Source organism: Apium graveolens, chromosome 10 (assembly GCF_009905375.1).
Source record: "Apium graveolens cultivar Ventura chromosome 10, ASM990537v1, whole genome shotgun sequence".
NCBI classification, from domain to species: domain Eukaryota; kingdom Viridiplantae; phylum Streptophyta; class Magnoliopsida; order Apiales; family Apiaceae; genus Apium; species Apium graveolens.
The window spans coordinates 157,055,817-157,069,778 of NC_133656.1; the positions used below are offsets into that span (position 1 = coordinate 157,055,817).

Sequence of the window (13,962 nt, forward strand, 5' to 3'; positions counted from 1 at the left end):
TTATATGATATGTCCCAAATTGATGTTCTATTTTATGAATACAGTAAAACCTCGATAAATTATTACCTGTGGGACCATGAAAAATTATTAATTAATCGAAATATTAATATATCGCTAAATTAATAATTTATTTATTTATCGATATATTAATAATTTATTAATTTATAGAGATATATTATTTAAAAAATTTATAACATATACAATTCTCAGAATAATAATTTATTTTCATCTATTGAATACTTAAAATAACATTAAGAAATATTTATAAATTTAAGTAAATTGTTGGATGATGAACAAATTATTAAGAAAGAAGATGAAGTTGATAGTACACATTGGAGCCAGTCTCACCAAAAGATGTCCTTAAAGCAACAATTACATTACGTAATTTCCTCTTGCAATATGAACATAGTATGCTAGAACTCCATAATGCATTAAGAAAGATTCAAGATGAATTACAAGACGACATCTATTTTTAAAAAAAAAACAGATTACAATTGAGGCTTACTATAAAATTGCATCTCAGAAATCTATAATTTTGATGTAATATGCAATTATTAATTTATATATTATATGGTGTTAGTCCCTTAACAATATAGCAAGAATTACAGAAGGGGGGTTGAATGAAATTCTTGAACTTGTTTCTTAAAATAAAAATGTTCAAACTCGAATACAAATATAAGTGTTTTGATTATCACAATGCGGAATAAAAACTTAAGTGAATCAAAACATAAGTAATTAGAACAAGAGTTTTTAAAAACTTTCTGGTGGATTTAAATAATTCCGCCAGAGATATATATTATATTGAGAGAACTCTGTGTGCAAGAATGCTCACAGCTGCTTACAAATTTGAACTACTGAGAATACAGAGAAATGCTAATAATTCTGCTTACAAATGTTTCTCACTTTTTGTATCTCAGATCTTAGTTTCTATTTGTTACTTCTTGGTTTATATATTACCAAGATTACAAAGTCAAAAGATAGAATCATTATAAAAACTATCAGTTTTTATGCTTTGCTAGTTTTTCTTCTATTACCCAGTTAATAGGCTTTCTCATTCCATTTGCATACATCCCGACGCATGTGACCAGTTGTCACTGTCAACTGATGTTTGAATTCTTTATCCGTTGGGTACATGATCATCCGTCGACTTTATGATCATCCGTTGATGGCTTTATTGATCATCCGTCGACTGCTATATAAAACATCCGTTGATAGCCATTTGATCATCCGTCGATGGCTTTGTTAATCATCCGTCGGTAGCTATTTTGGCACTTGACTTCAATTCATTTATGCAGAATTACAAGACATCATCTATGTACAATTAATCAACCTATTCTGCATATCTAGTTAAAGTCAACATGACTTATATGCTACTACAGAATCTATACAAAGGTGTATGCGGAAATGTGCTACAGACTCACTATTACATAAGCTACTCACTCGATGGATAATAAATCATTATCCTTCGGGACTATAGATTTATCCGTCGGTACTAAAATTCTTATCCGTCGAGTGCTACATTATTTCAGTAAGTAAAATGTACTTAGGTGTTTTGTTTGTGAAATCATCAAGTATACAACATATGCACAACATATGGGACTTATATGCATTAATAAAAAAATATTATCTTATAAATTTAGCGAATTATTAATTTAGCATAAAGGGCCAGGCTCGGGGTTACAAGAAATTATTAATTTAACGAGGTTATTAATTTATCGAGGTTTTACTGTATTTACAATAATATTTTTAATTACTAAAAATATTTTCAGGAATGAAATTATAAAACAGAGGTTAAGGAACATAGATACTAATTTTTGAGGTGAAGTTAATATGGTTTATCTTTTGGTAGCAAGATTTTTATTAAGGTATCACCATCCAGTTACATGAAAGAGGTTATATATGTGTTTTACAAATGTAAAATAACAAAGTTAGTTATCATTAACTTAAATTTGTAAATTTTTCTAAATATGGGATGTATTTAAAAATATAGCTATAAATAGAATATATTTGTAAACCACTTTTTAAAATGGGGCATTATAATAAAAAAAACCCTTTTATAATTAAAAAAATGCTAGGGGCACAAAATTTGTATCCAAAATAATTACAAATGTCATATATTTATTGGTTAAATATAAATGAAACCTAAACATTCACAATAATATAACCAATTAAATTATTTCATATTGCATGTAATGTAATTTTGTAACAATTTTTCGTAATTATTTTTGTGTGTCTATCAATATTAAAAAAAGAACTTTTATTTTAAGAAATCAAAGTAATAACTTCTGAGATTTAGTTTAGTTTCTTGGAAAAAAAAACTACAGGTGTTTACTGAGATTAGAAATTGGATTTCCGAATTCCAAATCATCAGGTTTACTCTCTTCTTTTGTAGAGAAATTTATTCATGCTCATTGCTTATACTTATGACAAGATATATATAATCTGTAAATTCCATAAACAAAGATTCTATGAGCTCTTTTTGATTTAAAAAAATACAAAATTACAACACAAAGTAACCAAACAATAAAGAAGAAATCAGTTTTCAAACAACTAGTCTAATGTATCAGGCATCAGCAAAAGGACGAGGGGCTACTTGAAAGTTGTAAACAACACACATGAGCTAGATACACAATTGTTACAAGTTGAAGTTTCATGAGATACAAAACAGAAGTAATAAATGCTTTTACAGTCCTCTGGGGATAACGATATCTCCGATGGTGTTGTGCCATGGGTCAGCCAAGTGAGCTGCTAAGTTCTCCAATGGTCCTGTCCCTGGATATGCTGATTGTTGAACGCAGAATCCCACAAAGGCTAACATAGCAAGACGTCCTGTTACGTTATCCCAACATCAGTAAACATCGTAGCAGAAAATATTTAGTTAGCTCTTCTTCTTCTTCTTCTTCTCAGTAAATATTTTCTCATAAGGAAAATGTAATTTATTTAAGCAAGAGGAATGAACAGGCTGATCAATTGAGTTTTGCTTACCATTTTTGACTTCCTTGAGCTTCATTTCCTCGAACTTTTTGGGGTCCCTGGAGTAGCCTAAAGGGTCGAAAGCACCACCGGGGTACTTTTTCTTTTCAGGGTCTTTCTCCATGCTTCTTTGGTGTTCAACAAAAGCAATGGCAAGAAATTCAATTGCCAATATGGTGGGGAGAGTACCCCAGGGAACAGGGTTGCCCAAGTACGATGCTTGTCCTCCGGGGATTGCAGCCCATTGTTGAGCCTGTACCCAATTACCCAATCCTAATGCCTCGGGCACCAAAATCCCTGGCTGAATTATAAACATTACTTCATGTTATTAACAAATTTAATCACAAACTAATCAAGTAAATAATGTTAATCAAGATAAAAATGAACTTACAACAGCAAGCATGGCCCATCTGCAGTGGTAGAGCTCAGACTCCTTGAATCTCTCAAGATTTTCTGGGACTTCTCCTAGTCCTAGTGGGTCAAATCCGAAATCTCTGTAAATTAAAAGAACATCACATGTATGTTAGCTAACAAATATGTTTAGTTGGGTCATTTATTGTTCTGGTTAATGTTGATACACTGTTTCTCTAATCTTACAACTTGCAAGTACTTGTCAACTTAGTATATATATTTTTTTGTTAATTGCCCGCAAGGGTACAAAAACTCAACTACCACCAACACTTGGTTGGCCAACTTAGTATATCTTGTGACACAAACCACATTCTATGTCTAACATTGTACAATTCATGTGCCTAAACCTTGAAAGCATATATGTTGCAATTACAAAATGCACGTACCCAGGTGCAGATCCGTCGAGGTGGGCAGGTCGGGGCTGTCCAGGCATCCACTCAGCACTCATCATGAACCGGGATGTTGTACCATTGGCACTAACCAATGGCATTGGCAATGCAGTTGCAAATTTCGACTTGGAAGACGAAAGAACAGACGGATGCACTGCTGCCATGTTGCAGCTCATCAAAGCCTTAGACGCCATTTCTATGTTTATAACTTTAAAGATAGTATTTTAACAAAAACAGTTTTGAAATTGAAGAGGAGGAGAGCAGGAAAGGTAAGAATGAAGAAAAGAGTAGCAAGGGAGTGCAAGTATATATACAAGAAGAGTAGGCTGTAGGTAAGATCCTAATGTTGATTTTTGTGGGCTAAGGGTGATAGTACATAGCTTATGATTGGTCCACGTGGAATGTAACAATGTGTGGGGACCCATCTGGAATATCCTAATCCAGTGGATGAGTTATGCGTGGTCAACAATTTTGTACCATTATCTTGTGGTGTAGGTTGACTGTCTCAATTGCAAAAATTTATGAAAATGAAAGTAGGATTGTCAGTGTTTTATCTCATTCTCCTCTATGGCTATATAAAGAAAATACTAAATATTCAGAATAATAATTAACATCTTATATTCGTAGTACAGATTTCCAAAATTAATAGGGGTGTATTCATTTCACATTTTAAAAAATTAATAATAATTTATAAATTTTAAAAAAAATTTGTTAATTTTAATTGTTCGCAGATATTGATGGAGTTGATTCAAAAATCTTGCAGATTTCGTGAAGTTTTTTCAGAGATCTATCAAAATCTCATGTATTTTGAAGATATTTCAAAATATTAAAAATATACTACAAAATCCATCAAAATTCACAACTTTTTTAAATAAATGAAAATCCATGAACTTTTGAATACCATCAAATTTGATGGATTTTTTAAAATCAAACTCGAATACCACCAAATTTTGATTGACTTTTTAAAATCTAGATTGAATACACTTATATTTTAAAAAGACTTTTTCTAATTCTTGTTAAATATCCTCAGATGTTAAAGGATTATTTAAAATCCAAATTAAATACTCAATAATTTTCAAAATCCTTTAAAATTTTAGTTGAATCCTAAAACTAGTCGATTGAGTTACTGATTTACAATTTAACAATAATTTTTAAAAATTTAAATAAATTATTAAAATTTATCAAATATTTTTAACCCATTAATCATCCATACCGACTTTAGAGGCAACGGTTATATCTCAGTTCTCAATTAGCATGGGTAGACTATTTTTTAAATAAAAAATATCAACAGAAATAAGCTTATTAAAATTGGAAACCAAAATTAGTTGGCTACCGTAGCTCATGTGAAGAGAGTTTGTCCCATGGCCGGGAAGGTACTGCCAATCTGCCGGCCATTTTTAGCTCCTTGGGAGGTACCAAATAAATGACTACTTGCGATCAAATTTGCTTTGGGCCCCAAGAGCTCGAACTTTCTTCTTTTGCTAAGACTAGGCAAGAGCTTCAATTCCTTTCCTCTTTCTAATGCGATCCCCTGCTTAAATTTGTGAATTCAACTGAAATCGAACCTATCATCTGGAGGTCACTTTATATTTAATTGTATTTCTATGATCTGAACTAAAAGTACAAATCAAATGATGATTGTAATTTAAATAAACAAAATTGTGCATGTTACGATTCGTGTTCAATATTCGTGCCTCCCGCATGGGGACACGATTTCAACCATTACATCAATGCTTTGTTGGCTCCTAATAGCATATATAGAGAAACAATCTTAGGCTCCGTTTGAGAGTGTCATTGAAAACTGATGTACTGTGAGAAAAGTGTTCGTTTGAGAGTATCGTTGAAAACTGCTGTACTGTGAGAAAAGTGTTGTTGGAAAAAGGGCTGTCAGGAAAATTAGATGACTGTTTGGTAATTTTTTTTAATTTATTCATATTTTGAGATATGATATATAAAAATAATGTTTTGAGAATGTCTGATGATAAAATTGATAGTTATTTCTTACAAAAAGCTGAAAACAGCTTTTTCCAAAAGTACGAGGGACATGCTTTTGCTAACGACAATTTTTAGATCAAAAGCGATTTTTTTAGAATTTACCAAACACCTTACTGACAGCTTTTCAGCAAAAAATTGTTATACCTATATGCAACAACAATACCAAACGAGCTTAATGTGAAATTACACAATATTAAATTAAAAGAATTAAGGTATAAAATAACCGTATTTTCAATAAAAAAATTTTAACACCGTTCACAACTTTCTTAGAATTGACATTTGTATTAGACATCCATTATTTGACAGTGTTAAACAAAAATAATGGACAAAATTGAGAAATTTGTTTTATAACGATTGTACTTTGTAAAGTTGAACCAACATGTACTTAACCTAAAGATTTGCATTGTGACATAATTATTTCCAAAATAGTACAGAAGTGTCTCACTATTTCCCAACAGGCTAAATACAATTTAACTGAAAATCCATCGAGGCCTTGCTACCGTTGCCCCTCTTTTATCACCAACTGGACTTCCATTTTTCATTGTATAATCAGAAACACCAATACCACATTAATTATTGGGCCGGGTTAACCCAAATTATAAAGCCCAATCCCATGAAACCCTAATATACCACACAAAATAAAAGTAAACATTTTGCTTCATTTTAGTAGCCGACTTGCCGCCTAGACAAGGCACAAACATAAAAAAGGCAAGTCCTATACATAATAATACACTACGTGAATTAAATAATGTCTAAAATAAAAGGAAGGCCATTTGCGTAAAGTACACATTACACACACTACAAAACTAGGGTTTGATGAATTTGTTTATAAATACAAACATATTGTCTCCAAAGCCCTACCTCTCTCTCTATTACACTAGACGCTTCTCTTGTAAGAACTCTCTCTCCTCTGCTTCTATATCCCTCTCTTTTTACTTGTGTTTATATCCTGTTTATGTATGTTTAGCTACGTGTTTCATTGCATGCTCTTGTAATAACTGCTGTTTTAGCATGTTTTTTTGCTCTGCTTTACGTTTATGTATTAGATCTTTACTTCATTAAGCTTGATTATGTTTGTTCAGTTAATGTTAGATCTGAGTTAGTTGATGTTACTATGTAGTAAATTATTGTGTTATGGTTTATGATGTTCTGTTAGATGTGTTATGTAATAAAATTGCAAGTCAACTCACTGGTTTGTTTGCTGTTAAGTAAGCTACTGTTAGTTGTTCTTTTGTAATTAAAATAGCAAAATTATAGGTAGCTAATGTGAATCGGTTTATTTTAACTAATTACCAATTTGTAAAACTTGTCTAGACATAGAATGTGTGTGTGTGTGTGTTTAGACACCTTATGACTTTGTCTGGTTATAGATGTTAGGTGAAGGTCTTTGCTATCAATTTGCGATTACTTGTAGTTATTTTTCGAGAATAGGATGTATTGATTTTTAGTTGCCGACTTCTTGCAACTTGGTAATCTGTTGCTCTATTGTAACAGTTTTACTTCAAATTTGCGAGATCCAGGTCCATTTATTGTTAATTGTTAGAGTTGTTTATATGGAATGTGTTTGGTATCGTTTAAGAAATTGAATTAACATATCTTTCTTTTGAACATTAAAAGTTAAAAATAGTTGTGTTTTCGTGCTAAAATTTTTTGGTCACACTTTTCCACTCAAGGCTATAAAGTTTTGTAGTTATTCTTGGTTTTACATAGATTTATTTTCTCAATACTCTGTTAAGAGTTTAATGTTGAATTGTTGATATAACTTTGTGATGTCTATATTCGACCAAGGTACTGGTCTTTGTTTTGGTATTGCAATTGGAGTAGTTTTCCTTCAGTTAATTCCACACGGATAGCTATTTTTTTTCAAAAAGGCTAACAGCTAGTTCATAATTATTTGAAAACAACAGAGTAATTTATTGGGATAATTGTATGAAATGTTAATGGGCAAGCTATGTTTTTATTATGTTACTGTGAATTGTTATTAAATTTCTATTAACTGTGTTCATTTTCTGCTATGCAGCTTTTAGCTAATCAGTATGGGTAAGGAAAAGATTCATATCAGCATTGTGGTCATTGGCCATGTCGACTCTGGAAAATCAACCACTACCGGTCATCTTATCTACAAGCTAGGTGGTATTGACAAGCGTGTGATCGAAAGGTTCGAGAAGGAGGCTGCTGAGATGAACAAACGTTCATTCAAGTATGCATGGGTTCTTGACAAGCTTAAGGCAGAGCGTGAACGTGGTATCACCATTGATATTGCTTTGTGGAAGTTTGAGACCACCAAGTACTACTGCACAGTCATTGATGCTCCCGGACATCGTGATTTCATCAAGAACATGATTACTGGAACTTCACAGGCTGATTGTGCTGTCCTTATCATCGACTCCACCACTGGAGGTTTTGAAGCTGGTATCTCTAAGGATGGGCAAACTCGTGAACACGCGTTGCTTGCATTTACACTTGGTGTCAAGCAGATGATCTGTTGTTGCAACAAGGTAACGATGTAGTTTCTTGCAAATGTTAATTGTGCTTTGGTTTACCTGGTATAAAATAAATTATCCCCCAACTTTATGAAATTCATTAACATGCTAATGCTTTAGAAGTTTTATCAAGTGTTCAATCTTCTTTTTGTGCATGTGTAGCTCAAACTGTTTTGTAATTTAACTGTTTGGCTTTGTATTTGATTGATACAGATGGATGCTACAACCCCCAAGTACTCCAAGTCTAGGTTTGAGGAAATCGTTAAGGAGGTGTCTTCATATTTGAAGAAAGTTGGGTACAACCCTGACAAAATTGCATTCATTCCTATCTCTGGTTTTGAAGGTGACAACATGATTGATAGGTCTACCAACCTTGATTGGTACAAGGGACCTACTCTACTTGAGGCCCTTGACCAGATCTCTGAGCCAAAGAGACCCTCAGACAAGCCTCTTCGTCTTCCCCTTCAGGACGTTTATAAGATTGGTGGTATTGGAACTGTGCCTGTGGGACGTGTTGAGACTGGTGTGATCAAGCCTGGTATGGTTGTCACTTTTGGCCCTTCTGGATTGACCACTGAAGTTAAGTCTGTTGAGATGCACCACGAGGCTCTCCAGGAGGCCCTTCCTGGTGACAATGTCGGGTTCAATGTTAAGAATGTTGCTGTGAAGGATCTCAAGCGTGGTTATGTTGCTTCCAACTCTAAGGATGACCCCGCCAAGGAAGCTGCCAACTTCACTGCCCAAGTTATCATCATGAACCACCCTGGTCAGATTGGAAACGGTTATGCTCCAGTGCTTGATTGTCACACTTGCCACATTGCTGTCAAGTTTGCTGAAATTCAAACCAAGATTGATCGTCGTTCCGGTAAGGAGCTGGAGAAGGAGCCTAAGTTTTTGAAGAACGGAGATGCCGGTTTTGTTAAGATGATTCCAACCAAGCCCATGGTGGTGGAGACATTTATGTCTTATCCTCCACTAGGTAGATTTGCTGTGCGAGACATGAGGCAGACTGTTGCTGTGGGAGTCATCAAGAGTGTGGAGAAGAAGGATCCCACCGGAGCCAAGGTCACCAAAGCTGCCATCAAGAAGAAGTGAACAGGGTCAATTGGAGTTTATGGTTGTTTTCATCTGGCACTTTTCATTTTAAGTGGGGTTTTTGTTCGGTTTCGTAGTATCTGTCTTGCTGTGTCAGGCACCTGGTCTCAGAATTGGGTGCTTGACAGGCGGTGGCAGACCGGCCCTCTACTTTTGTTGTTCAAGTTCTTCATGTTTGATTTTATGTATTAAAGACTAAATTCTTGTTTTAACAATGGTACCATTTCGGAGAAAAAACTTTATTGGATAACAAGTGATTTTAAAGTTATGAGTTTATTATGGAGACTCGGAGAGTGATATTGCTCAGAAGTGTTTATTTAAGTATCAATTCTATGCTACGTAGTACATAGTTTGAACCTTAAAGTAAGAACATTTTTATTTTAAGTATCAATCCTATGTTACATAATTTGAACTTTGAAGCATGCATCTGAAAGTGAAACCACTGTACAGCATCAAAGACTGACTCCTAGTAGTTGGAAATTGCCCGCCACGAGTGTATTGATAAGATCAATCAAATTCTTTTTGTTCTTTTGTCTGGAAAAAATCAATCAATTTTTAAAATTTACATAGAACATTTGTATTGTAACATTCGGAAACTATTGATTTCATTCTTGCAATATATCGTCAATTTGCATTCGGAAATGAAAAATATTGTAGTGTTAAAAAGAGCTCATTTATCCTTCCATTCTTGTAATCTATAGTTTATTTAAATTAAAAAATATAGTATATTAGTTTTGAAAAGAGTTCATATAAATGTGACAACATTAGAAACACAAACATGTTCTTGGTTTAAGCTTATTCTTTGTAAATGAAAAAAAGTTATATTTTTTTACAAAATATTAAAAATTACCTTTTTTCTTTCGAGATAAGTACAACCAAACAAAAATAGTATATAAACAACGATATTTATGTTATTACACATTCAAAATCATCTTATTATAAAAAAAATCAAATGCTACCATATTAAAAAATAGAATTCATATTTCATACACCGCACGAGAAAAAAATTAATATTCCATAATTATAATTATTAATATAATATTGATTAAATTTAGTAAAATAATACTATAGTTCATACACTGGAATTAACATTAACATCTTTATGGAAAGAAATAATGAGAAAATGTGTAAAATATCCAAATTTCAGCATCAACGACTTAAAATACTCAGATGACCCTAAATGGATACGCATTTTGAAAATGAGTATCCAATTTTATAAAAGACACGCATTTGTCAAATGCGCATCCATGGATATGCATTTCAAGTATGCGTGTCTAAACTTATTTTTTTAATTTTTTTACAAAACATACATATTACACAAATATGTATCGTATGTTATTATTTATTTATTTTTTACTTTTTTCCAAATTTTGGTTACTGAAATAAAAGAAAAGATGTGTATGTATGATATGCGTATCCCGTGATACGCATTTTAAATATGTGTATATGTGAATACGCATTTACCACATATGTGTGAGGTGGGTGTTTTGGGTCATAATTCTGAATTTAAGCATTTTGAACTATCTGTTTTTTGTGATGCAAATTTAGGGCCATCAATAATTTAGAAACCGATATCACAAGAAGTTGAATAAATAGCCAGCCAAAATATAATAAATATAAATGTACAAAATTATACAACCTTTTTTTTTCCCGGAAATTCTAGAACCTACTATACATACAATCTTTGCTTGATCGCCAAGCACTTGATAACCAAGTCTAATTTAGTCATTTCACATCTGATAATTGTTCACTATATAAACACATCTGATAATTGTTCACTATATAAACAGAGACACTTCACATTTTTATTTTACACTCGCTAGCAGTCTCTTATTCGATTTTAGGGGTTTTCACCTTTTCTCCCAAAGTGTTCCTCTATTCGGTTAGTAAATATATACAAAAAGCGTATGTATAGATGTATGCTTTTACTGTTTAATTTTGTAGTTTTAGCTTAATTGTGATGATTTGGTTTGTTTTGATCGTTTGAGTTTATATGTACGATTATTTAGTTTGATGCTTAATTTGATTTGTGTGTGGCTGTTTATTGTTCAGATATGTGTGTATATTCATGTGGACATTTGTGATTTTTACGAAATTTTTATGGATTTGTTTATGAGTAATTTGATACGATTTTGTTTTCGTTCGTTCTGTGTTTTTTGTGCGTATTTTAATATTCGAGATCATAGATGTGACTATCGGGAGATCATAGATGTGACTATCGGGGGACCGAATGGGGATACAAACTTCACGTGCATATGTTACGATACGAGATTATAGATGTGCTTATAGCATATGTTATGATACGAGATTATAGATGTGCTTATAGGCTGATGAGGATATAGATCTCACCTAGCTTCATAATATATATTCGATGAGTTGAGTTTCATAATTGTGCCCGTAGAGGGACCGAAATGGGATATAGACCTTACATGCATATGTTTAGATTATAGATGGGCTTATAGGTGGACCCAAGGGGATATAGATCTTCATAATTTTTTTAGATTAATTGAATTTCATAACTAGAAGTACGCAACTGGATAAATTTGTTTGTAATGATATGTGGATTTTATTGATAGAGTAACAAAAAATTGCTTAGGTCTTTGAATAAGTCCTCTTCAACACGGATCAATTAAATTGTGTCATTTTCCTCTTATTTTTGTGATTTTTATATGCGCAATTCTTCAAATTTTTATATAAATTTTTATACAAGTTTTTCTTATTTTTGATAATATAAGTTACTGATCTGATGCACCATGCGTGGCAGATTTAATTTTCAAAGCATATTTTTACTGATATACTCTTATCATTGTTTCAGAACAAGTTAGTAGCTTATAACTATGGGCAAGGAAAAGGTTCACATCAACATTGTGGTCATTGGCCATGTCGATTCTGGAAAGTCAACCACCACTGGTCATCTCATCTACAAGCTTGGCGGTATTGACAAGCGTGTGATTGAAAGGTTCGAGAAAGAAGCTGCTGAGATGAACAAACGTTCGTTCAAGTATGCTTGGGTGCTTGACAAGCTCAAGGCAGAGCGTGAACGTGGTATTACTATTGATATTGCTCTGTGGAAGTTTGAGACTAACAAGTACTACTGCACTGTTATTGATGCCCCTGGACATCGGGATTTCATCAAGAATATGATTACTGGAACTTCTCAGGCTGACTGTGCTGTTCTTATTATTGATTCGACTACTGGAGGTTTTGAAGCTGGTATCTCTAAGGACGGGCAGACTCGTGAGCATGCGTTGCTTGCTTTCACACTTGGTGTGAAACAGATGATTTGTTGCTGCAATAAGGTAACTATTATGTGACTTTTGACTTGATAAATTTTGACATTTGTTTTTCGGGATAGTAGTTTTTAATACTGGACTAAACTCTTGACCTCGAAATTTGATAATTGCTAATCCTTGTACTGATTCTTAACGTAGATGGATGCCACTACTCCTAAGTACTCCAAGAGTAGGTTTGAAGAAATTGTGAAGGAGGTGTCTTCGTATTTGAAGAAGGTCGGGTACAACCCTGATAAGATTGCGTTCATCCCCATCTCTGGATTCGAAGGTGACAATATGATTGAGAGGTCTACCAATCTTGATTGGTACAAGGGTCCTACTCTTCTTGAAGCTCTTGATCAAATCACTGAGCCAAAGAGGCCCTCTGACAAGCCCCTCCGTCTTCCACTTCAGGATGTCTACAAGATTGGAGGTATTGGAACTGTCCCCGTCGGACGTGTTGAGACCGGAACCATCAAACCTGGTATGGTTGTGACTTTCGGCCCCTCTGGCTTGACCACTGAAGTCAAATCTGTTGAGATGCACCATGAGGCTCTTCAGGAAGCCCTTCCAGGTGACAATGTTGGGTTCAATGTGAAGAATGTCGCTGTTAAGGATCTCAAGCGTGGTTATGTTGCTTCAAACTCTAAAGATGACCCTGCTAAGGAGGCTGCCAATTTCACTTCTCAAGTTATCATCATGAACCACCCTGGGCAGATCGGAAATGGATATGCACCTGTGCTTGACTGTCACACTTCCCACATTGCTGTCAAGTTTTCTGAACTCTTGACGAAGATAGACAGACGGTCTGGTAAGGAGCTTGAGAAGGAGCCCAAGTTTTTGAAGAATGGCGATGCAGGGATGGTTAAGATGATTCCTACCAAGCCCATGGTGGTTGAAACTTTCTCTGAGTATCCTCCGCTGGGGAGGTTCGCTGTTAGGGACATGAGGCAGACTGTGGCTGTGGGAGTCATCAAGAGTGTGGAGAAGAAAGAGCCCACAGGAGCGAAGATCACCAAAGCTGCTGCGAAGAAGAAATGAACCGGGCAGGATGTGCCCTCTGCTGTCTTGGGGGGCTGCTATCATACGTCTAATAAAGGCTTGGTTTTTGTTTGCAGTGTTGTTACCTGTCTAGTTTATCGTTCAGTTTGTTTCTGTTTAGGTTTGTGTTCTGTGGTTGTTCCGTCAACGGGTACCTGGTCTGAGCACTGGGTACTTGATCGGCGGTGGCGTGGCCATTATGCTATGTCGTACTAGTATGTTTTCTTTGTGGAGGTTAGAAGTGCCTACCTGTGGACTTAAACAGGATTTATATAATCTTTCAAGACTGCTTAGTTATTTTGA

The 13,962-nt window shown here is 34.1% G+C and overlaps 3 protein-coding genes across 3 annotated transcripts; 2 read left to right on the plus strand and 1 right to left on the minus strand.

The window, feature by feature from the left end:
* Positions 1-2,449: 2,449 nt before the first annotated feature.
* Positions 2,450-4,055, minus strand: LOC141693715 (chlorophyll a-b binding protein 6, chloroplastic-like). Its single transcript, XM_074498875.1, has 4 exons — positions 3,771-4,055; positions 3,365-3,467; positions 2,986-3,274; positions 2,450-2,829 (listed from the first exon to the last, which is right to left on the minus strand). The coding sequence occupies exons 1-4, from the start codon at positions 3,965-3,967 to the stop codon at positions 2,684-2,686; spliced, it is 735 nt and encodes a 244-aa protein (XP_074354976.1). The 5' UTR covers positions 3,968-4,055; the 3' UTR covers positions 2,450-2,683.
* A 2,451-nt stretch (positions 4,056-6,506) lies between these two features.
* On the plus strand, positions 6,507-9,631 carry LOC141693374 (elongation factor 1-alpha-like). Its single transcript, XM_074498455.1, has 3 exons — positions 6,507-6,660; positions 7,789-8,266; positions 8,465-9,631. Exons 2-3 carry the CDS (start codon positions 7,805-7,807, stop codon positions 9,344-9,346), a joined length of 1,344 nt encoding a protein of 447 aa, XP_074354556.1. The 5' UTR covers positions 6,507-6,660; positions 7,789-7,804; the 3' UTR covers positions 9,347-9,631.
* A 1,480-nt stretch (positions 9,632-11,111) lies between these two features.
* Positions 11,112-13,962, plus strand: LOC141690161 (elongation factor 1-alpha-like). The gene is made up of 3 exons (XM_074494822.1): positions 11,112-11,251; positions 12,162-12,645; positions 12,778-13,962. The coding sequence occupies exons 2-3, from the start codon at positions 12,184-12,186 to the stop codon at positions 13,657-13,659; spliced, it is 1,344 nt and encodes a 447-aa protein (XP_074350923.1). The 5' UTR covers positions 11,112-11,251; positions 12,162-12,183; the 3' UTR covers positions 13,660-13,962.